The sequence below is a fragment of the Phoxinus phoxinus genome (genome assembly GCF_949152265.1).
Source record: "Phoxinus phoxinus genome assembly, chromosome: 15".
NCBI classification, from domain to species: domain Eukaryota; kingdom Metazoa; phylum Chordata; class Actinopteri; order Cypriniformes; family Leuciscidae; genus Phoxinus; species Phoxinus phoxinus.
In genome coordinates this window covers 4828270-4852289 of record NC_136890.1, presented here as the reverse complement: position 1 = coordinate 4852289, position 24020 = coordinate 4828270, and the positions used below count along the sequence as shown (strand labels likewise).

General features: G+C 38.4%; 1 protein-coding gene across 4 annotated transcripts; it reads right to left on the bottom strand.

Moving 5' to 3' along the window:
• Nucleotides 1–2069: 2069 nt before the first annotated feature.
• On the bottom strand, nucleotides 2070–23611 carry entpd4 (ectonucleoside triphosphate diphosphohydrolase 4). 4 transcript variants are annotated; one of them, XM_079638415.1, is made up of 13 exons: nucleotides 23342–23611; nucleotides 22709–22888; nucleotides 20631–20828; nucleotides 20336–20541; nucleotides 17441–17591; nucleotides 17258–17361; nucleotides 16469–16528; nucleotides 16207–16361; nucleotides 13715–13881; nucleotides 11933–12257; nucleotides 6061–6146; nucleotides 5764–5925; nucleotides 2070–3898 (listed from the first exon to the last, which is right to left on the bottom strand). In XM_079638415.1, exons 2-13 carry the CDS (start codon nucleotides 22714–22716, stop codon nucleotides 3679–3681), a joined length of 1842 nt encoding a protein of 613 aa, XP_079494541.1. In that variant the 5' UTR covers nucleotides 22717–22888; nucleotides 23342–23611; the 3' UTR covers nucleotides 2070–3678. The 4 variants fall into 4 exon arrangements, with proteins under 4 accessions (XP_079494541.1, XP_079494539.1, XP_079494542.1 ...); XM_079638416.1 differs by having other exon boundaries at nucleotides 2071–3898; nucleotides 16231–16361; nucleotides 23342–23569; XM_079638413.1 differs by lacking the exons at nucleotides 22709–22888; nucleotides 23342–23611 and having other exon boundaries at nucleotides 20631–20863.
• Between the last annotated feature and the right edge of the window lie 409 nt (nucleotides 23612–24020).

Below are 24020 nucleotides of genomic sequence, written 5' to 3'. Positions count from 1 at the left end.
ATTTCTTTTAAGAACGACAAAGGATTGTTTAAACATGATTTAAAATTAAGTAATTTGACAATTATAAAGTTAAGTGTTTAGGTTTACATTATCATTAAAGTGAACTCTCTTTAGATACACATAAATGGCCTATTATTTCATTATATTATATATAGATTTTTTTAACATACATTTGAAATACTCTACAAGTGCACATTTAATTTAACTTCTTTTTAGATTTTTTTATGGTTTTTATGATTATGATTTGTATGATTCATTAAAATAATAGCTGTATTTAAAATAATAACCACAGTATGAAGCCAAATTGATTTCCACAAAGCATATCCATTCCTTCAGCAATGTCGCTGCACACTTCAACTAAACAAATAAGAAGTTCTTGGTCAATCTCATCCCACGTTCATAAACTGTAGATGGTGCTACTGTTACAGTAGAGAGAGAAGGGGGAGTGAGAGAGGGGGGGGGAGGGGTGAGTGAGATAAAGATGGGGTGATTGAGAAAGAGAGAGAGGGAGGAGAGAGAGGGGGGGGGGAGAGAGAGGGGTGAGTGAGATAAAGATGGGGTGATTGGGTGATTGAGAGAGAGAGAGAGAGAGAGAGAAAGAGAGAGAGGGAGGAGAGAGAGGGGGGGGAGAGGGGTGAGTGAGAAAGATGGGGTGATTGAGAAAGAGAGAGAGGGAGGAGAGAGAGAGAGAGGGGGGGGGGAGAGGGGTGAGTGAGCTAAAGATGGGGTGATTGAGAAAGAGAGAGAGGGAGGAGAGAGAGAGAGAGAGGGGGGAGAGAGGGGTGAGTGAGATAAAAATGGGGTGATTGAGAAAGAGAGAGAGGGAGGAGAGAGAGAGAGGGGGGGGGAGAGAGGGGTGAGTGAGATAAAGATGGGGTGATTGAGAAAGAGAGAGAGGGAGGAGAGAGAGAGAGGGGGGGGGAGAGAGGGGTGAGTGAGATAAAGATGGGGTGATAGAGAGAGAGGGGGGGGGGAAAGAGGGGTGAGTGAGATAAAGATGGGGTGATTGAGAGAGAGAGAGAGAGAGAGAGAGAGAGAGAGAGAGAGAGGGGGGGGAGAGGGGGGAGTGAGATAAAGATGGGGTGATTGAGAAAGAGAGAGAGGGAGGAGAGAGAGAGAGAGAGAGAGAGAGGGGTGAGTGAGATAAAAATGGGGTGATTGAGAAAGAGAGAGAGGGAGGAGAGAGAGAGAGAGGGGGGAGAGAGGGGTGAGTGAGATAAAAATGGGGTGATTGAGAAAGAGAGAGAGGGAGGAGAGAGAGAGAGAGAGGGGGGAGAGAGGGGTGAGTGAGATAAAGATGGGGTGATTGAGAAAGAGAGAGAGGGAGGAGAGAGAGAGGGGGGGAGAGAGGGGTGAGTGAGATAAAGATGGGGTGATTGAGAAAGAGAGAGAGGGAGGAGAGAGAGAGAGAGGGGGGGGGAGAGAGGGGTGAGTGAGATAAAGATGGGGTGATTGGGTGATTGAGAGAGAGAGAGAGAGAGAGAGAGAGAGAGAGAGAGAGAGAGAGAGAGAGCTCATTTCAAACTGTGAAAAAGCAGCATTATGTGCAAGGTTGTATAACAGAATTTTGGACAATAGCACAACTAAATATTTATCAAAGCCACTTTTTCCACATGTGACTCTATTTGGACCTGAAGCTGATTGGCTCTTTTCACTGCAGAAAACGTTTGCGTTCGTACAATTTGAAAACGTAAGCTTTTTAGAAAAAAAGCAAGCATGAAAATCCACCCCTAAACACACCCGTCACAGGGGTGTACAGATCACCTGAACTCACACAACACATCGCTATGAGATCTTGTCAGGGACTAACAAAGCTAATGTTTTCGCTTCGGACACATGAAGACCACATGTTTGCTCGTTCAACATGTGCTCAGGTTTGTTTAGTAACATAAGAATGATAAAACAGGGGTCAGGAACCCTTGACCGCTCCGAGAGAAGTGAAAACGAGAAGGGGTCATGAGGACATCGTAAATAAGTCCTCCGGGTCAGTCACTCGTCTTCTAGTCAAGGGTCTTCCAGCGCAACACTGGGCTTCTCACTTCCAGAGGAAAAAACACAGAACACCTTTTTAATTATGAATCTCTTTATCGTCGACAACAGCAACATTAAAGAACGTGATGCTTCTTTAACAGCTTGTGTGAATATGGTACTTGTGTTTTCACAGATACCAACAATATACAGCAGTGACTGACCACACAAAGAGAGGCATCATCCGCGAGAGGACTTCTGTAAGAAAACAAGTCGAAAACGGAGAATTTGCAGTGAAATGCACAGACCGACATTCATCCAGGGCACTGACACCTTAAACATTCCCACATGGCTTTAAGATGAAGTTTCGTCCTCATAATACATCCTAACCAAACCACAAAAGCCAAAATGAGGGGTTGTTTTAACCCATGGTTGGGTCAAAAGTGGACAAACCCAATCATTGGGTTTCAAAATGTAAACTAACGTTTGGGTTTTCCCATATTTGACCCAATCCTGCACTTTTAAGAGTGTGGTACCTTGAAAAATTCATTCTCTTTTAAAAAAGTTCACTCAAAAATGAAAAAAGTCGTCATGTTGCTCCAAACCTGTTGGACCTTCTTTCTATGGGTAAAAAAAAAAAGCACTATATTATATTCTGAAGTCACATGATAGCTTGTGTGATACACAGACCGAAGCGACTTCTCACACACTTACTTTGAATATAACCCAATGGTCAACTTTGCTACGATGAGCTTATTCGATCCATTTTACGTCTTAAAGCCAATTCACTGTCATCGCATGCTAAAGTGTGATCAATACATTTCTCAGAATGGATGTTTCTCGCCACCAGAAGGTGGTCACATGGTTTTGGAGGAACATGAGAATGAGTGTTAATTGTAAGCTGAAAGATATGATCTAACCCCTAAGACAAGAAAACATGAAATATATTGCACCGATTCTCATCATAGAGTGTTTAAATAACATTTACAGCTTCACCTCCATGTGAAGTGTGATGGCGCATACACACACATGCTCACAATCATATACACTCACAGACCAGCAATAAGCAGTACCCATGATGAAGCAGTAACACTGTCATATTTACCACTGAACCCACATGTCTCCGTCTACCTCAGGATGTACAGAGTGCTTTTGAAAATAACACGGCTGCTGGATATTTAAAGTTGCTCTTTACATTTCATGGAAAAGTGTTTAGGTAGAAAAAAAGGTGACCAAAACGTAGTACTTTCTGAATGTGCCCGTTTGCCATTCTAAAGGGATTTCAAGACGAGTTAGCGTTCGATCATGATATCAAAGACTTCAGGGTCTAAAATGCGTCCTTTAAAGTCGATCCGGTTCTCTTTGGCACAACCAAATCATTTCAGAAATGTTCAATTATGCGTACAGTCACGTTCAGTGTGTGAACCCCACACACACACTCGATGCCCCTGACCTTTTTCACATTGATAGTGACATTGAAAATCCAAAAGGCAGCCTCACACAATAAATAAACAACTATCAGATCCGGTCCGGGAGCTTCACATTACAGTAAACCTTCACTGGTCTCGGCTGGAAGTGTCATGCAGAATCCCTTGCAAATCATTCTGGGAAAATGCTAAACTGGCCAATGGGAGGGCAACATGATGATTGTAGGAGAGGGACTTGTTTTTGACGCGCCGCCTCCTCCTGTGATTGGCCAGTGGTTTGACCCTATAGGGGCACAGGGAGGTCAGGTGACCCCAGGCCCTCTTCCAGCCACTGGACGTGGAGAGCGGAGCGGCTGTGTATGCGTCTCAGACGGAGCAGGTAGAGGAGGATGGACAACACCACCACCAGGAAGCAGGCCAGGAACAGGTAGTGGTTGTTCATGAAGGAGAAGCTGTGATGCCAGCGAGAGTGAGAGCCCTTCAGACTCTCCTGCTGGATGTCCCTGAACAAACCAAAGACACATGATCAAAACTAGATCTATGCATTATTTAACCACATCTACACTCAATTTTAATGTGATTTTATGTGTAAATATGGTTAGTAGTAATACACAAAGTTAACTTAAAATAGCCTACTCTTTATGGCTCTATAAAATGTGACCCTGGACCACAAAATTGGGTCTTATGGGTAATTTTTTTTTTATTGAGATTTATATATAATCTGAAAGCTGAATAAATAAGTTTTCCACTGATGTATGGTTTGTTAGGATAAGACAATATTTGCCAGAGATACAACTATTGAAAAAGGTGCAAAAAAATCTAAATATTGAGAAAATCTCCTTTAAAGTTGTGCATTTATGTTCACGATTGTTCTGCATTCACTCAGACAAATAAATATTTTATATATTTAAGGTAGGAAATTTACTAAATATTTTCATTAAACATGAACTTTACTTAATATCCTAATGATTTCTGGCATAAAAGAAAATCTATCATTTGACCCATACAATGTATTGTTGGCTATTGCCACAGATATACCCGTGCGACTCGTGACTGGTCACAAATGTGTAATAAAATCACAAAGAAAAAAGATTTTAAAACCACTGCATGTTATATTATTAAGGGGCAAAAACCTAGCATTACATGTCTGTCTCTGAGACGCTCATATAAGAAAACGCCACGTCAGGGAAAAGACAGCTGGAAGATGCTAATTTACAGGGTTATAAACCCATACACATTTAATGTTTACCAATTCTGTTAGCTATTATTTTAATATATATCCTATAATTTTACTAGCTGATGTTGCAGAAAATACTGAAAAGTAAAAAAATACATAATTTATTTTTGGATGTTGGATACAATTTAAAATAACTGTTTTCTATGAGAATATATTTTAAAATGTAATTTATTCCCGTGTTGGCAGAGCTGAAGTTTCATCATCATTACTCCAGTCTTGTCACATGATCCTTCAGGAATCATTCTAATATGCTGATTTGCTGCTCAAGACACATTTCTGATTATTATCAGTGTTGAAATAAGTTGTGCTGCTTAATATTTTTGTGGAAACTGTGATACATTGTTTTTAGGATTCAGAAAGTTCAAAAAACACAACATTGAAATATTCTATAAATATTTACTGTTACTTTTAATGCATGCTTGCTGAATAAAAGAAAAAATAAATGGCAGTTTTGAACAGTTTTTCTGTATACAAAATTACTATTGTTTTGGTATCAAAAGAAAAGAAGACTCAAAACAAGTCGAATCGAGGCCAAAAGTCGAGGCCTGGGTCCTGCTTTTCTATGTATTTTGTGCAAAAAACATGTAGCTGTAGTTTGAGCTTTAACCAAATCATTTTGTCAGCTAAATATCTTAACCAAGTTAAGCATTTTGTTCTTACCTCACATACATGACCCTGGATCACAAAACCAGTCACGAGTCGCACGGGTTTATCAGTGGCAATAGCCAACTATACATTGTATGGGTCAAATTGATTTTTCTTTTATGCCAAAAATCATTCGGATAATAAGTAAAGATCATGATCCATGAAGATATTTTGTAAATTTCCTACCGTAAATATATAAAATATTTATTTTTGTGAGTGAATGCAGCACAATCGCGAACATAAATGCACAACTTTAAAGGAGATTTTCTCAATGTTTAGATTTTTTTGCACCCTCAGATTCCAGATTTACAAATAGTTGTATCTCGACCAAATATCCTCCTATCATAACAAACCATACATCAATGGAAAACGTATTTATGATGTATAAATCTCAATTTCAAAAAATTGACCCATGTGACTGGTTTTGTGGTCCAGGGTCACATAAAAAAAGGTACATCTAAAGTCATCTAGGGAAAAATATTGTACCTTAGAGGTAGAAAACGTGTGCGGTACAAAATGGCTCCTAGTGTCCACTGCACTTCTTTGTCATACACCAGCAGAGCCGTCCTGAGGTTCTCGTACGCCGCTGGAAACGCAAAACCTGAGTGGAGCACCTCGTACATCCACGCAGACTTGAAGCACTGATACCTGCAGGAAGACACGAGCGGCACATTTCTACCTTTTTCAAGAGCGATCACTGAAATGATGTACATATTACTGATGTTTTCTCAGCAGTATAAAGGTGAATACTCTCTGGATGAAGGTTTTGTATTTTAAACTTACTTCAATCTATGCTGGTCAGCATGTGAGGCGTAAAGACCTCGGTCAAACCGCTCTTTCAGAGTCTTCCACTGGGTGGCGCAGTAACTCTGAAATTAAATAGATCAGGTCAATAACTTTAAAAACAAACAGCATCAGATACTCCCTGAGTATAAAGTCCCTGATGGACAAAATCAAGTCCCACCTGACAGCTTCTTGCTCGAGAAGCTGTTTCACTTGGTCATACATTACAACAGGCAAGAAAAGACTGTTGCAACTTATGTTTCATGCAGACTTACAAAAAAAAAGCAAGATTATAATCTTGAATCTTAATTTTACCCACTGGGATCGAGGAACCGCTTGCTGTGACAAAAAATGTCTTTCTTCTAGATGAGTGTGATATTATCATCTACAATAATATCATAATTGTAGTTTTTAGAGATGTGAAATCTGACATTATCAAGAATGTCTCTCACTTTGCAAACAGGCCTGGAGAGTGCAAACACTGTGTGATGTAGCCTTCTCAGATTAGCTCTCACTGCGTGATTTACTCTATTAAAATGCAGTAAAAAAAGCCCTCGTATTGAGAATTGCCTATTAGGCTATATTTATATCATATAATATAGTTGAGTAATCACACAAAGAGTGCCTTTTTCCCCAAATATCAGCACGATTCCAAATGCGATATAGATTTTATACAACAGTTTAATAAACAAGAAGTCAATATTAAGGGACTTTTAGAAACAATATTGCTTGTTTTGCTCTATTTCACCAATGACAATAGTTTGTCTCTGAGCCACACACAGCAGTGTTTCGTTACTGAATCAGTCCATTTAAACGAATCGGTTGAATTCATGATTCAATGACTCGCTCAATTAGAAAGTCAAATGCTTCATCCCTGAAACGATCATCCGTTTAAACTAATCAGTTAAATGAATGACTCAATGATTCGCTCATTAACAGTGACTTGCCGCCACCTACTGGTTTTAGTTTCACATTGTCATTTACAGTACAAGCTAATAACCGTAAAAATTATAATACACTGTTTTTTTAAATTATTATCATAACTTACATTTGGCGATTTATACAGTGATGAGATGTACTATAAATCATGTAATTGTGATGCATTTCAATGTGACATTTGCATTCATATTGCATGGTATTTTTTGTAAGATTAAATTATGAGAATTATGTGAATATTATGGTATGCTTTTTTTAAAGCGTTGAATAGATTATGGGTTTAGTTATAATATATATGTATTATTGTATTTTGTTTACCTATATAGTCAGTGTCCGGTGTACTAGAATGATCACAGTAGTAAGCTTGTAAATGAGTGCAGGTGTATGCCTGGAAACACATGACACTGATGAAGAGTTCAACCCCAAAATGGTTTGCGCTTCTTGCACTTTTTGCAAATTTTAAGTGAGCTTTTTGACCTATTTCTCGTGTGTGGATCTCCTTTTTTTTATTTTTATTTTTTTATAGCTATTTCTGAATCTACACACCGCAAGGAATTCTATTCATTCATCTGTTTTTGGACTAGTGTATGGCACTACGCTTTCCTGTTCTGTCCAAAATCATTTTATATACCATCAAAGCTTTATTTTTAAAACATCAAAACATTACTTCTGTATTTGTAACGGCAGGTTAAAGGCCTTCATGTCCCTCTGAGCTGCATTAAAGAGTCTGTAAATGGATCTAAATGCCACTTCAGATGCAGCTTCAGTTTCCTCTGTGTTGCAAAGACGGATTTAGTTGATACTGATTTCATTTGATTGGTAACAGCCCTGTAGTGTCTTAATATTCTAATTGAAATTGATTAAATTTCATTTGACATAATAAATCATACATAGGCAACATTTAATTAGGCAAGAAAACAATTGCATCTATAAAGGTAAAAATTTGATAAAAGGTAAACATTTGATGAATTTAAATTTCTGTCACTGCTGCGACGGCCTTCCTAAACCTGCCACGGTACCGTCAAAATAACACACACACAGCAAGATATACTATAATCATTGTTATCGACAAAATCCCAGAAAATATTGAGAAATATTTTTTGTCAATATCGCACACCTCCACTTTCTTCTAAATTTCTGTCATGCAACACAATAAGAGGAATTTTAAAGCATGTTCACACTTTCATTCAGCAGAAGCAGACTGTGTCCTTTTTGAGCTTGACAGCCACATTGTGCTTTAAAGATTTAGTTTAGTTTATAGTAAAGGGATGTTGAACAGAAAAGAAGATATTTTGAAGAATGTGGGTAACCAAACATTTGATGACTTCCATAGTATGAAAAAAGAAAATACTATGGAAGTCAATTGGGACCAGAAACTGAAAAGGAACCTTTTTTTGTGTTCAACAGAACAAAGAAACTCTAAAGTTGTTCTAAACCTGTGAGTAAATGATGACAGAAGGGTCAAAAACTATCCCTTTAATTCTATGGAAAAAGAACATGGTGAACATTAGGGCTGCACGATATGAGGAAAAGCTGCGATGTGCGATAACATTGTTTAATATTGCGATGACGATATGACTTGCGATAAATGTGATTGTTAACTATACTGTTCCCATGTCTTAGTGCTTTAATAGGTTCTTTGCGTGATAGGTCAAACGTTTATTACCTGCCTGGTTCAGAATACACGATTTTAGCGCGATTTTGGCACGATCCGTTTGACGTATGGGTGTCGTGGAGATTCGTAATAACGACAACGGGCGTCGGGACGCAAGATTCGATCGTTTCATCTCGTATAGTGTGTCATAGTGGGCGACAACCTACGTCGCGTCTGCGATGCTTCACGACAGAAAGACTATAGCATGTTTAATTCTTTAACGGTCCTCCACGACGGGTTGAATATGTGAGCGAGACGAGAGTGAGTGAGTGAGAGTGCAACAGTGAGTGTGTGTGTGCGCCAGTGTGTGTGTGTGTGCGTGTGTGTGTGTGAAATAAAAAATCCTGTTGAATTGCACTACTTGAAAAAAATATGTATTGCATTAACCATGCTTGCATTTTAATGCATTGTATTTTTAGGGCTTGCATTTTTATGGGCTGAAATTCAACATGGTTGTATATTTAAGCTGTGAATATTTCAATTCAAAACATTTCAAACACATTTTCATTCATAAAAATTCAATAATCCATTTTCACCTTTCATATTTCACTTCCAAAATATTCAAACTGTTTAAAAATACAACCTATAATATTCAACAGGCAATTTTCGGTCCACTTTATTTCGCTTTACAAATTCGCTTCCACAAATTCAGTGGTTCAAATTCGACAGTAAATTCAACATTGACATCCGGGAACTGTAGGAAAAGCAGTAGATTACCGAGCATACTCTCCATCTGCTGTTAATCGATCTCACCAGCAGGGAGTGCAAGCGCGTGTTGTTGACGAAGACCAGAGCAACAGTTAGAGCAAGCCATTCATTCATTCATTCATTCATTCATTCATAAACACGGATTTATATAAATGTAAGTGTATTTGTGATTATTATGAGGGCTGTTTTTATGTTTAATTCAGTGTCTTCACGGTCCCTGTGTAGCCTACATGCATCTCTCTAACGTTACCGTGAACGAGATTATAATGTTATTCCCCCGATGCTGATGTTATGTTACATTTGAGGTAGACATATTTCTCTTGGTTGTTAAACTTTAGTTGCCTTAACTTTATATCGCGGCGATGTGCTGCGCAGGTTTCCCTCAATAATTCAGGCTTGCTGGACATATAAAACGCTTAACGTATCTTAATAGATTAATACAGTGATATTATAAAAGAGCAAACTCGCACCTTATTGAGAAGGCTGTACTATATGGCTACAGGCAAGCAGATGGACTCAGAATATGAACTTAACACAAAAAGTTTCACGCGTTTCCCAGTGATATACTGGCTATAAAGTTGGCTTGACATTGGACATTCGCACATTTAGGGACCGTCTCTAAAGTGAAATACGACATTCCGTTTCTAACTTCAATAGCATTGGAAGAGAATGACTTGCAGTCATAAAAACAACTGTAAGTGTTCATGTAGGTGTCAGACGTGATGCACACCTTTTACATTTTTTATATTTATTCATAAATAGAAGTTTGCTATTGAAGTTAGAAACGTGTGTAGCCTAATGTCGTATGCAACTTTAGAGACGGTCCCTAAATGTGCAAATGTCCAACGTCAAGCCAACGTTATAACCAAATATAACTGGGAAACGCTTAGCGTGAAACTTTGCTTGCACGTTAAGTTTATATTCTGAGTCTGCTTGCCTGTAGCCATAGTACAGCCTTCTCAATAAGGTGCGAGTTTGGTCTTTTATATCACTGTAGTTAAGCTACGTTAAGCGTTTAATAACTTTAATATGTCCAGCAATCCTGAATTATTGAGGGAAACCCTAATACTGCAACACATCGCCGCGATATAAAGTTAAGGCAACTAAACAACCAAGAGAAATATATGTCTACCTCAAATGTAACATTTGTTCTGTACATTTGTTTGTTCTCGTTCACGGTAGAGAGATGCATGTAGGCTACACAGGGACCGTGAAGACACTGAATTAAACATAAAAACAGCCCTCATAATAATCACAAATACACTTACATTTCTATAAATCCGTGTTTATGAATGAATGAATGAATGAATGAATGAATGGCTTGCTCTAACTGTTGCTCTGGTCTTCGTCAACAACACGCGCTTGCACTCCCTGCTGGTGAGATCGATTAACAGCAGATGGAGAGTATGCTCGGTAATCTACTGATTTTCCTACAGTTCCTGGATGTCAATGTTGAATTTACTGTCGAATTTGAACCACTGAATTTGTGGAAGCGAATTTGTAAAGCGAAATAAAGTGGACCGAAAATTGCCTGTTGAATATTATAGGTTGTATTTTTAAACAGTTTGAATATTTTGGAAGTGAAATATGAAAGGTGAAAATGGATTATTGAATTTTTATGAATGAAAATGTGTTTGAAATGTTTTGAATTGAAATATTCACAGCTTAAATATACAACCATGTTGAATTTCAGCCCATAAAAATGCAAGCCCTAAAAATACAATGCATTAAAATGCAAGCATGGTTAATGCAATACATATTTTTTTCAAGTAGTGCAATTCAACAGGCTTTTTTATTTCAAAAACATTTGTCATTATTTTACTTCCATAGAGTGAGTGAGTGAGCGAGGGACAGTGTGTGTGTTTGTGTGTCTGTGCGTGCGAGTGAATGTTTGCGAGTGAATGTGTGTGTGTGACGGCACGCGATGACTGGTCGGAAAGCAACGTGTATTCTGACATGTTTCTTGTCCACGACACGACAAGATTTTAGGAGTCAAAAACGTGTAATCTGAACCAGGCATTATTCATCGTGTCAGGCTGTCTGTTGCGATGTGTTCATCGCGGGAGTTCATATCGCGATTACGATGAAAATTCGATGTATCGTTCAGCCCTAGTGAACATTCTGTAAAATTCCTCATATGTGACCCTGGACCACAAAACCAGTCATAATAAAAGTCGCACGGGTATATTTGTGGCAATAGCCAACAATACACTGACTGTATGGGTCAAAATTATCGATTTTTCTTTTATGCCAAAAATCATTAGGATATTAAATAAAGATCTGATATGTAAATATATAAAATATTTATTTTTGTGAGTAAATGCAGCACAATCGGGAACAGAAACACACAACTTTAAAGACGATTTCCTCAATGTTTAGATTTTTGGCACCCTCAGATTCCAGATTTACAATAGTTGTATCTCTGCCAAATATTGTCCTATCCTAACCAACATCGAAGGAAGGCTTATTTATTCAGTTTTCATATGATGCATACGTCTCAATTTCAAAAAATTGACCCATGTGACTGGTTTTGTGGTCCAGGGTCACATTTAGCGTTCCAGGGCGTCAGTGTACCTTAGCAGCATTGGAATATTTGGTGGAGTTGTAGTCTCCTCCCATGCGCAGCACATCTTCAGTACAGTAGTAAAACTCAGAGAAGCCGTAGAACTGGCTGTTGGGGAAGTCGATGGGTGGCTGGTAGACTCCGTTAAGCGATGTGTTGGTGTCATTGGTGCGGTTGAGGAACGGCTGGAGCAGCAGACGGCAGCGCTCGAAGTCTCCTGTGCCACGCAGGTGCACCCTCTGGTCCTGAGGACCCAGCTCATCCTGCAGGTCAGCTGGCAGGCAGGGGTCAAGGAGGGGCGAGTCTGGACCCTCTCCCTGATGCTGACCCAGGAGCCTGGAGACAGTGGAGGGCAATGGAACAACTCTTAAGAAATGTTGGGTGACGGATCAAATGTTCACAATATATATGCGCAAAATGATCCATCATCATGAATACTGTTTAGATTCCTATGACTAGTTAGACTTAGGCCGTGTGTCCACCAAAGCGTTTTTTCACGTGGCTGGTGCGTTTTTTCAATTGTTTTCAATGGGAGCGTTTTTAAAACGCCATGAGCATAACGAGGCACTGACCTTTTTTTTTTTTCACGCTCTAAACACTGCGTTTTTTACAGGTCGCCGAGAGTTGAAGAATGTTCAACTTTGAGTAAAACGCAGCGCTCAGCACTGTCACTTTTTACCCAACCGACCAATCACAGTGAACAACTGTTACAACATTCTTTCTGTACAACGACATCAACCAGCTGAGCTAACCGAAGTAAACGGTGCCGCGCTGTATCATAGCAATTAAGAGTCGCAACTGAAAAAACGCTGCACTGCCAAAACGCCCACAAGCGTCCGTCCACAGCTTTAAAAACTGAAAACGCTTTGGTGGACACACGGCCTTAATGAAAGATGTGTTAACCTGTTATGTTAATGGTTATTTAAACTTCAAGATTGTAAGTTTGATACATTACTGTGAATCAGTTCAAGTTCAGTCAGTTTCAATGAATTCATTCCAAACTGATAATTGTTTTAACTTAATATTTACAGATACTGGCAGAGTTTATTTTTAATAAATTGACATTTTTAAAAGAAAAAGAAAAAAAACAAGTACCGGTAGATAATATTTCAGTTTACTGATATATATCATTTAGTACATTTAAAAATATGAAATGCTGTTTCTTGTGATCATTTGGTGGAAGAGTGTGAAACATAAAGTGCCCAGCTAGCTATATAACTAGACAGGAGTAATAATATAATAATATAAAAAAACTGAAGTTATAATTTTAACCACATTTTACCATTCAAAAGTTTGGGGCTGGTAAGATTTTTTTAAAGAATGTTTTTAAAAGAAGTCTCTTTCTGCTCACCAAGGATGGATTTATTTGATCCAAAAATAGTAATATTGTGAAATATTATTACAATTAAAAAAAATCTGTGTGTATATATTGTAAAATGTAATTTATTCCTGTGATCAAAGCTAAATTTTCAGCATCATTAATCCAGTCTTCAGTGTCACATGATCCTTCAGAAATCATTTTAATATGATGATTTGATGCTCAATAAACATTTCTGATTATTATCAATGTTGAAAACATTTTTTTTTTTTTATCGTGACTTCAGGGTTCTTTTTAATGAATAGAAAGTTCAAAATAAATTTGAAATTGAGATCTTTTGTAAAATTCTAAACGTCTTTAATACCATATTTGCATCATTGCTGTATAAAAGTATAAATTTCTTTAAAAAAAAAGAAAAAAAAAAAAAGATTACTGACCCCCTAGCTTGAATGATAATTTAAAAAAATGATCATACTTGTTTTGGATTTGTGTGTTGCTGATGAGGTTTTCCTCATATCTCTGGCGGGCCGCGTTTCCTCCGAAACCCAGAAAAGTTGAGACGTAAACACGGTACACGTGTTCGGTTCTGTGAGCGTCGCAGCCCAGGTTAAACTCCGCCAGCAAATTCTTGGCTATCTCTTCCTGGTAGCACAGATGTAAACAGATGTTAACAGAGGATTCCTCTGGGCAACACAGTCTCCTAAAAACACAGATCTACAGATCTGCTCTGAAGAGTGGCTGAATTGCACATTTCTTTAAACACAAAGGCAGCGAAGCAAGTGAAGCGAGAAGCAGCATCATATTTGCATGATGACATGGTTCAGAACAAGTGGAGCTCTATCAAAAGCATTTGTGGCATGTGAATTACCACAGAAAATAATGAACTCATCCTTCAGTAAAACGGAAAATTTACAATGAATGCACTTACAATGGAAGTCTATGGGGCTCCAGGGGAGGGGTTTTCTGACTGGCAATAGCTTTGCATAGACCAAGTTATTATGTAATCTTATCAAACTAGTGTCATGTTAACACAGTTTCAGTCCTGTGTCTTCGATTCAAAAGTTTGGGGTCAGTAATTTGTTCTTTGCAGGAAATCAATACTTTGTCCTCCTTATGCAGCAAGGACATGTTAAATAGATCAAAAGTGACAATTTTTTTATAGACATTACAAACAAATTCTAATTTTATTTGTACTTTGTATTTAAAAAAACCCTGAAAATAAAATGTATTACGGTTTCCCAAAAAAATAAGCATCACAATAGTTTTCAACATTAATAATCATAAATGTTTTTTTTTCATCATATTAGAATGATTTCTGAAGGATCATGTGACACTGAAGACTGGAGTAATGATGCTGAGAATTCAGATTTTATCACAGGAATAAATTATATATTTTTTAAATATATATAAAATAGACTTTTAAATTGTAATAATATTTCACAATATTACTGTTTTTACTGTATTTTTTATCAAACAAATGTAGCCTTGGTGAGCAGAAGAGACTTCTTTCCTTAAAAAATTCCTTTAAAAAAAAGCCGCAAACTTTAAATAGTAGTGTCTTTCTTGACCCATAGACTTTCATTGTAAGTGCATTACTGTGAACATTTTTTGTTGTTCAAAATGAGAGATTATCATCATATTGAGTGGTAATCGACAGCACTGGTGCACGTCCATAGAGCTTCAAAAGTGCTGATCTGAGAACATTCCTTTAATAGCTCACAAGCTCTAATTCAGCTGCAGAAACACAAGGAAAACATCTGAACACTTCATTCTGATTGCATTTGATTCCAGCAGCAGGCATCCTGTTATATCAGATTATAGGCCATTGGGATTTGTGCTGAGAATAGGTCAAATATAGGTCAAAAACATCCAAATGGCACGTGCACACACACAACTGAAGTCTAATATTAGACTATGAAACTCTCCCCTAATTACTGGGATTCAATTAAATGATCCAATATTGTGTCAAGGAGTCACATCATGTATAAAAGTAGGTAAACAGGGTTATCTCATTTACATATAGAAGCCTAAAAAGGTACAGCAGGAAAAACAGCCAGATTAATTATGACAGTCAGAGAGAGGTAAGAAATGGCCCTCTGAAATAAAACAATCCGGTGAAGAGAAAATGTAAATATTTGAAAAATATGATTTGATTCGCAAAAACCTAACCTCATTGGGCCACAAGCAGTAGATTGTACGAATTACACCGAATTGGATCGCACGAATTACACCGAATGGGATCCTACGAATTCATATGAATTAGCTACCAATTCACCATTTTTAGAATAAAAAAATTAAAAAATTAGCATGAAGGTCCATCCCTCAACCTAATCCTCAGTAGAACTTAAACAGATCAAACTCCAAATGCTATTGTGCAAATGACTCCGAACGGGATCCTACAAATGACTCCGAACGGGATCCTACAAATGACTCCGAACGGGATCCTACAAATGACTCCGAACGGGATCCTACAAATGACTCCGAACGGGATCCTACAAATGACTCCGAACGGGATCCTACAAATGACTCCGAACGGGATCCTACAAATGACTCCGAACGGGATCCTACAAATGACTCCGAACGGGATCCTACAAATTACCCCGAATGATGAAAGGAGCTAGCCTGGCTAAAGTCAAATAAAATCACGCTGCGCGCAATGCAGCATGGGGAAACCCAGGCTAGAAAGGAGGGGGAAAATAATCTAATATATTACAAAGGTGATGAATATGGTCTCTTTAAGAAATGACTGCTGAGGAGTGGTTAGTATCGGTCTCGGAGCGTAAGCCATGCTGCTATACTGCATGCTGCAGGCTTATCTCAGTCCAACGCATCAGTTCAGCAAATTCACCATGGCCTTGTACAGCACAGGGCCAAGCACCACAGAGTACCAGGAGAACAAGAATGAGAGAATGAGAATGACAAAGCCAAACGTTTAGCTTTCAAATATACGGGAAATTGTATAATAACCTGTTGTGGAGAAGCAAAGCTTACAGTTTTGGGCACTTCGTACGCGATTTGAGTGGAGACGCCGCCCATGTCCAATACGCCAGCCGTACGCTTGCGCACCAGCGTCTCCTCCTGGTCACTGCCGGGCACCTGCACCTCCACCACTGCCTCATGTTCTGAGACACAAGTCAAGAAAAGAGAAAAAGTGTAGCTGAAAAAAATCATTTTTTTGTAGGGCGTTTAAAATGTTACGAAAAGAAGAAAAAGGCACAATATCTCTTACCATCCTCAACATGATTGAATCGTCCCAGAACAAAGTTGATTCCTATCCATGCATATACTCCTGCAAAAAATAGAAAATAAATAAATACAATTCCACAGAACTCAGATTTTCACTCGCACAAAAAAATTAGTTTATTTCCCCAAAGAAATACATTTATTCAGCAAGGATGTATTAAATTGATCAGTGACAGTAAAGACATTTATAATAACATTGTATTTATAAAAGCTCTTCTAGGGACAAGTGTTGCAAATTAGCTTTAGCTACAAACACTATGATACATGCATTGGATGGCTGTTGTCCCAGTTTTATCCATGTTTATTGTATCTGTCCCTATACAAATATAGCTTAAAATTAAAGAATTCTGAAAAAAGTATAAAAGATTCCATGAAAATCTGAAGCAACGCAACTGTTGATATTCATTGATGATAAAAAAATATTTCTTGAGCAACAAATCATCATATTAGAATGATTTCTGAAGGATCATGTGACACGGAAGACTGGAGTAATGATGCTGAAAATTCAGCTTTGATCACAGGAATAAATTACAAATTAAAATATAAAGCAGTTATTTTACATTGCAATAATAATATTTCACAATATTACTATATTTACTGTATTTTTAATCAAATAAATGCAGCCTTAGTGAGCACAAGATACTTTTTTTTTCAAAACGTCCCTCTCCACACTGTTAAACAGTAGTGTAGATTTGTGCAACATTTGGATTAACCCTTGCATTGCCAAACTGATGACTCCAGAGATGGTCTAGAAAGGATCCGAGGTGGTTCTTACCTTCCTGTTTGCCTGAGATAACTTCCACATGCGAGTCGGAGAACAAGAAGTTGAAATTCACAGGGATGTCAGTCCGCAAATCCTCCAGCAGGGCCTCCTGTTGACTGCAAACAAACAAAATCTCTTAGCACACGTGGCGGCTTTCCCACAGCATGCATCTCATGTAAGTGTGTGACTGGACACCTTTCAGGCAGGACTCTCATTCCCGCAGTGCACAGGATGTAGAGAGGCGTTTCCTGGTGCTTGTTTTTAGGGATGTGCTGAGCAGCAAAGCTCAACAGAGGGCTGATGTAGTCGCTGGCCTTGTCTGGTGTGGATGCATACTCAGAGATACCTGAACAGGCCACAAATAGTATCATTTATAGGGACGTTTGTCATCGCCAATCATGACAAACTTCATGATTTAGTTTTGATTCAACACTGATTAATTTGTATACTGTATATATCAGGTTATGTATTTTTCTCAAAGCTGTAAACCATACAGGGAACTGTGTCAGTCGGTTCAATTATATAATATTAAAGGTTACAATTAACACTCAAATAAAACAGATTTGTTAACAAACATTTAATTGCACATAAGGCAGTTTTATAATAATATCTTCATGATATACTTATGTTTCTACATCATTTCTGAAATATAAATATTTAAATAGTGACTTGTAACTTGTTTTTATATGACGGATTTATTCAAACGTACATTAAAAAAAGTCCCCCTGTGGTAAAAAGCAAGTTTTTAATGTTGTTTATACGTCTATGTGTTGTTTTTAATATGCTTTAAGACAAGCCATGTGCCATGTGTAAATTCATAAGTCGACAGCATTGCTGAGTATTTTCTCCTTAAAACTGCAGTGAACCAAAGACAGTCTCAAAAACAGTTTGAAATCGCTGGTGTTTCTGACGTCATAAACTACCTTGACCAATCAGATCAACGTGTGATCGTCAACGTGTGGATCTCTCAGCTGAGTGAGTGGAGGCGGGCTAATTTGCATATTCATAGAACTGCGTATACTAAATGAGGCAAGAGTGTAGAGTTATATTTAAGCTATTTTAAGGCATAAACAAATTTTTTAATGAAAAAACATTTAAATATGTCATTTTGGTGATCAAAGGTGAGTTTTAAGGGATAAAATGAGTGACTACATGGTGACTAAGTTAAAATAAAAACATAATGAATATTATAGTGCATGTAATATATATGTAATATAGTGCATACCTAACCTGACTTATTGTTTACAAGCTGTTATATTTATGTCTTTCCGGTTGAATCACTGAGCGATTACATGAGACATGACACATTTCAGCAAGTTGCACTGTTTATTTTTACATTCTGTCTGATGTTCATTCATGTTTAATAAATAGTAGTAAAGTATGACACGTTTTTCCGATATGTCGAAGCAGGACAGTGAACGGTACTTTCATTTTGAAAGCAATAAAAGCACCTGCTCCCCGGCCGCATTTACACTGCAGCTCTTGATGCCCAAATCCAATTAGTTGACTATATCAGATTTTTTTTGATGACCAGCTTACATCATCTTTTAACAGTGACCCATATCTGCATTTACACCATGTCTAACTTGGGTTGTTTTGCCAAGTGTATACTGACCCGGAATGGCTTAGGCTGGAAGTAAAACGGCGCGATTTACAACAGGCACAGTTGAAATGATAATACAAGCATTTGCTTTCCGGATCATCTTTAAAGGTCAGCAAAACATTGGTCTCTTAAGGCAGAAAAAAAAAAGAAAAAAAGAGGAGAGCCCTTGTTGCAGCAACGATCGCTACTGGTTGCTGTCCATCTGAGATGATGTCAGGTGTCCTCCGTCGCTTTTTCAATGATGTACGACTAGCAATGACGGGAATATCTGATCTGTCCGCTTACATGGCGGAGTCAAATGCACGTGTCCGATTCATATTTATTTCCACATATGAATGAGGCCTAAAACCGATAATAGGGATGGCGAAAACTAAAAAAATTCTTGACCGACCACAGAGCCTCATTAGCCGGTTGAAATCGGTTAACCGATTAGTTTAAAATATGCTACGCTATTTGAAATAACAGCCATTTCGAGCCGCGTCTGCAATTTCGCAACTCTGCCGCATCTCTCTGCCGTTCTGCCTCCCGCTCTCACACACACACACACACACACACACTGCCCCAGCGCCACCCTTCCACTCACGTCACTTTTTTAAAATCCCCTACATGAGACATGAGTCCCGCAAACGTGGCGCTGAGGAGCTTGTATGTAATCGGAGGAGAAATGGCTCCTTAGTTTCGAAATGGTTTGGGTACATGGTGATAGCATTGAAAATAAAGGCGTTTGTCTAGCGTTAGCAGCTCATTTGAAACATTGCCGCGGCTCATTTAAGAAAATGACAGCTCCAAAGAGGCTTGCGGTTGTCGCGTTTTCAGGTGATGCATCATGATGTGCTACTACTGTATTTAAGCGCTGTATCACACAAGTTGCAACTTACATCTGTGTCATTCTTGTTGGTGAAATGGTCCCACACACTACTTTTCTTTGCACGCTTCATCCTGTCCTCTCACCTCGGCTCTAACCTCGAGTGTGTTAGCCTGTAGCCTTTACTTTTCGCAAACCTTGTGAGCGCGCAAACCCAAACGCTGTGACCTCGCGCCGAATGTTTTTATTGGTTTATTAAGTACAAACAAGCGAGTTATGAAAAATTGAGTGAGGGATTTGTTCACTTCACACAAAAAGATCTTGGAATGAGACGGCTAACTGTAGTAGCGTTTAGTCCACTGTCTATAATAGCCTAATTTAGAGATCACTTTTTTTTTTTTTTTACCGACAACTATGATCGGTTAAAGCTGAACCATCGGTCAAACAGTCATCGGTTAACATCCCTACTGAGAATATCGGAATCCATGTGCTTTTTTCCTGCTAACACGTTCGTGGGTCATATCCGATCTGTGCCACATCACATGGGAGAACTGGAGAATCAGAATTGGGTCACTTGAACCATGTAATGTAATGTAAAGGCCTAAGATATCAGCATAGGCCATCAATCAATATCAGTTTAACATTCCAGGCCATGATTCTGCTCATTCATTCCCACACTGACCTGGCTTGATCTTCATCACTACAGGCTTCCTGTGCTTGTCTCGCATCTGCTTGATGTCGAGGAGTTCGTGCAGGTTGCCGTTGTGCCGGGGCCATGTGTATACGAACACGCGGGAGCCACTACTTCCACAGTCCACCACCAGCCCGTAGTTCAGATTGGGGTTATTGGTGTCCGTGGCCTCCATGTCCGGCACCCGACCCAAACGCCTAGATGAGACACATTGATCACGATGATTAGATTGGCTGAGAAGCTTTACAGAAGTAAGAGAAGTGATCAGAAGCGATGCGTGTTTTACGTGTGGAGGTGCCGGTCCTCTCTTAACCAGCTGTACTGGCCCTTCTCCGTGAGCAGCAGCAGGTACAGCACCCCCGTCACACCGGCCAGCAGACCCAGCAGCAGCAACTGCCTGAAGGACGGCAGCAGGAACCGGGGCAGCACCACCGGAGACAGGCTGAAGTGCCAGGCTGCTGGAAACAGGCAGGAAATGCTAATCCTGCAGGGGAAAGACATCATGATGAGCAATGCATCACTATGGATACTGGATCCTTTTAGCTCGGTTAAAATTGGGAAAGACGAGCAGCGGAAAAAAGATTTTTGTTTGAACATTTTGTCGTCAATTACTCACTCTCGTTCTCGTTCCAAACCCATAAGACTTTCATTCCTCTTTAAAAAACACAAATGAAGATTTTTAATGAAATGTCCATTAATGCAAAACTCTAACGCTTCAAAACATTCATCGTAAAAGAAATCCATTTGAATAAAGCAGTTTAATCCAAGTCTTCTGTAAAGACACTTTCGCTTTATATGATGAACAGATTTGATTTAGAAGACTTGGATTAAACCGCTCATTTCTTTTATGAGCTTTTTATGAACCGTCAGGAGGTTTGGGTGAATGGAAAAGGAAAGACCGAAATATCTCTGATTTCATTAAAAAATATTTTCATTTGTGTTCCAAAGATGAATGAAAGTCTTAAAATAAACAAGTAAATGATAAAATAATTAGTTTTTTTTGTGAACTAACCTTTTAATTAAAATGAGCTAAAACATTTGCTGAACACTTTATTACATCTTAATTTCATGTGTTCAGTCCCCTTTAATATGTCAAATTAAAGTTGACTTAATCCATTTGTCTTTGGATGACATGAATCAGTTTTGTTGCATTAACTAAAACTGTATTTTTTATTCCAGCATGCTTTGCATAGGACTGAATTGGTAGAGTAAATTAAGTGTTATTTTATGCATTTTGAGTAAAAGCAAAGATGTATTAAAGTCACCATGAAATCAAAATTTCACATTTCTTGTTTTCTATTGACTATTGCAGTATTTATTCTAAATGTTTTATCCGTGCACATCATTCGTTTTTAAAATTCATGTGCCCTAACTATCTTTAAACAAAACAACCCCTCCCTCTTTAAGACATCTCTTCTCTGATGATGTGTTTACAGGCACGAGGGCGGGGCAACCTGTCACTCACATGAGATCCACCAATAGCAAACCAATCAATTCCTGATAGGGATGCACCAATATATTTGGCAACCGAAATGATTCTAATAAGTAAAAAGGCAGAATAAATTTTGCCGAACAATGACGTTTTTAATGACGCGATCAAATAGTAACCCGTAGTAAATTCAGCCAAGCATTTCATTATTATTCGGCTTCGGCCAAGAATTTCATTTCGGTGCATCCCTAATTCCTGATGGATAATATCAACTCCTGCCCTACATTTGTTCTTGTTCAAGAAGCCGTTCCACTCAGATATACGTCACAACAGGGAAGAAAAGACAATCGCAACTTCTGTTTCATGCCGACTTTAAGGTGCAAAGTTGCAAGGTCAAAATGTCACAGGCTAAAAAGGTCCATTGTCAATATTGTAGCACTGCATGAAGCTCAGCTCACACAAAAAGTTGCTTTCAAACCAAGCTCCATTTGTGAGCTGAGCTTCATGCATTGCTACACTGTTGACAATAGACAATGGTTTATTTGGTTGACAAACTTGAACATGTTGTGAAATCTGCTTGGCGAATTCTTTCATTCCTCATATATTTTTGAGAAAAATATTTGTTTTGCTTCATTCAATGTACATAGCTAATGTCAGCGCAGTGACAAACTAAAACCATTTGTCAAAAAATACGATTTTTCTTTATATTGACACTGATGAATAACACCCACTCACAATAACACCAGGATTGTGCATTTACAGAGTACAAAGCAACTATTCTTATTTCATCTCGACTTTAAGGGTTTGTCGAGCAGAAGAAGCTTCATTGATAACAATAAGGTTATCATTTATTTGCTAATACATAAGATTTCACAAATCAACTTGTCCCATATGAGAAAACCCCTTCCCTCAAATGACTTGAGTGTTGTACTTGCCTTCCCATCGCTGGAGTGGATGAACAGGTGAGGTGGACGAATCAAACCTTTACTGGCAACCTCTTCTCTATACAGGTGTATTCCTCCATGATGTCATATTTCAAGTCATCATCATCATCGTCGTCATGGTCAGGGTCTTTCACGCGTGTGTGCAGGTGTGCTGAGGAGACGTGGCATGCCCTGACAGACACACACACACACACACACATCAGGAAGTGAAATAACCGGCAGGAGTGAGACGTTTACTAGTTCACTTGTACTACAGAAGTGCAGATGTCTAGCTCGAGATCTAGATAACAATTAATGTCTTTAGCGTAAAAGCTAGTTAGTTACACCTACATAGACATCATTCAGTAGAAGGCGCCTGTGAACCCTATATGCGAACACAACACTAATGCTGTCTAGGTAGGGAGCTCACTAGGTTTTGAAACACAACCGTAGATACCGTCTAATCACGAGCTGTGCGTTTCCCAGGCCGAGAACAGTTTCGTGATAAAAATATGTTTATTTGATACTTCAAAGTAGGTCAGGTTGTGGAGAGACAGACTGGAGTGGTTTAAAGCTGCCAGGTGTGTTTATCCTCTGATTAACGGTTAGATAAATATCTGTATGAACGCAGGGAAATGTTCTCACCGTTCGGCTACATCTGGGACGGATGCGTCAGTAATACAGCCATCCTCTGAGATTCACGCTGCGAATTCAAGAGTCCAAGAATTGAAATCCTCTCGGTGAACACATAAATATGGCAGTTTAATTCCTGTGGTAGTTAAAATTCGGCCGAGAAAAGGCTCTAATTCCCGGTAGTTACCGAGCAACAGTTCAGTTCAGTAGTAAAGATGGTTAGTGCGCATGCGCGTCGATGCCGGAAACTTGCGCCTGCGTGTACACTGCTGCTATGACGTCATTTTGCGTTTCCATTCGTCACTCATTTTTATAGGTCACATAGGTTTATAGGTTTTTTATTTTTTTACATTATTTTAGGATCATAAAAATATATTGTTAAATAGGACTAATGTACCATTCAAAAGTGTAGGGTCGGTAACATTTAACAAATTACTTATTTAAGCAAGGATGATGTTACAAAAGATTTACCGGTATATTACAAATAAATATTTTGTTAAACGTTCTATTCAAAAAACAAATCTGAAAAAGTGTATCATGGTTTCCATAAAAAAATTAAGCATTACTATTTTCAACATTGATAATACAAATTCATTGAGCACATATTAGAATAATTTCTGAAGGATCAATTCACAATCGCCATCAAAAAAATACTTTATAATCTTAAATAGAAATATTCACAATATTACTC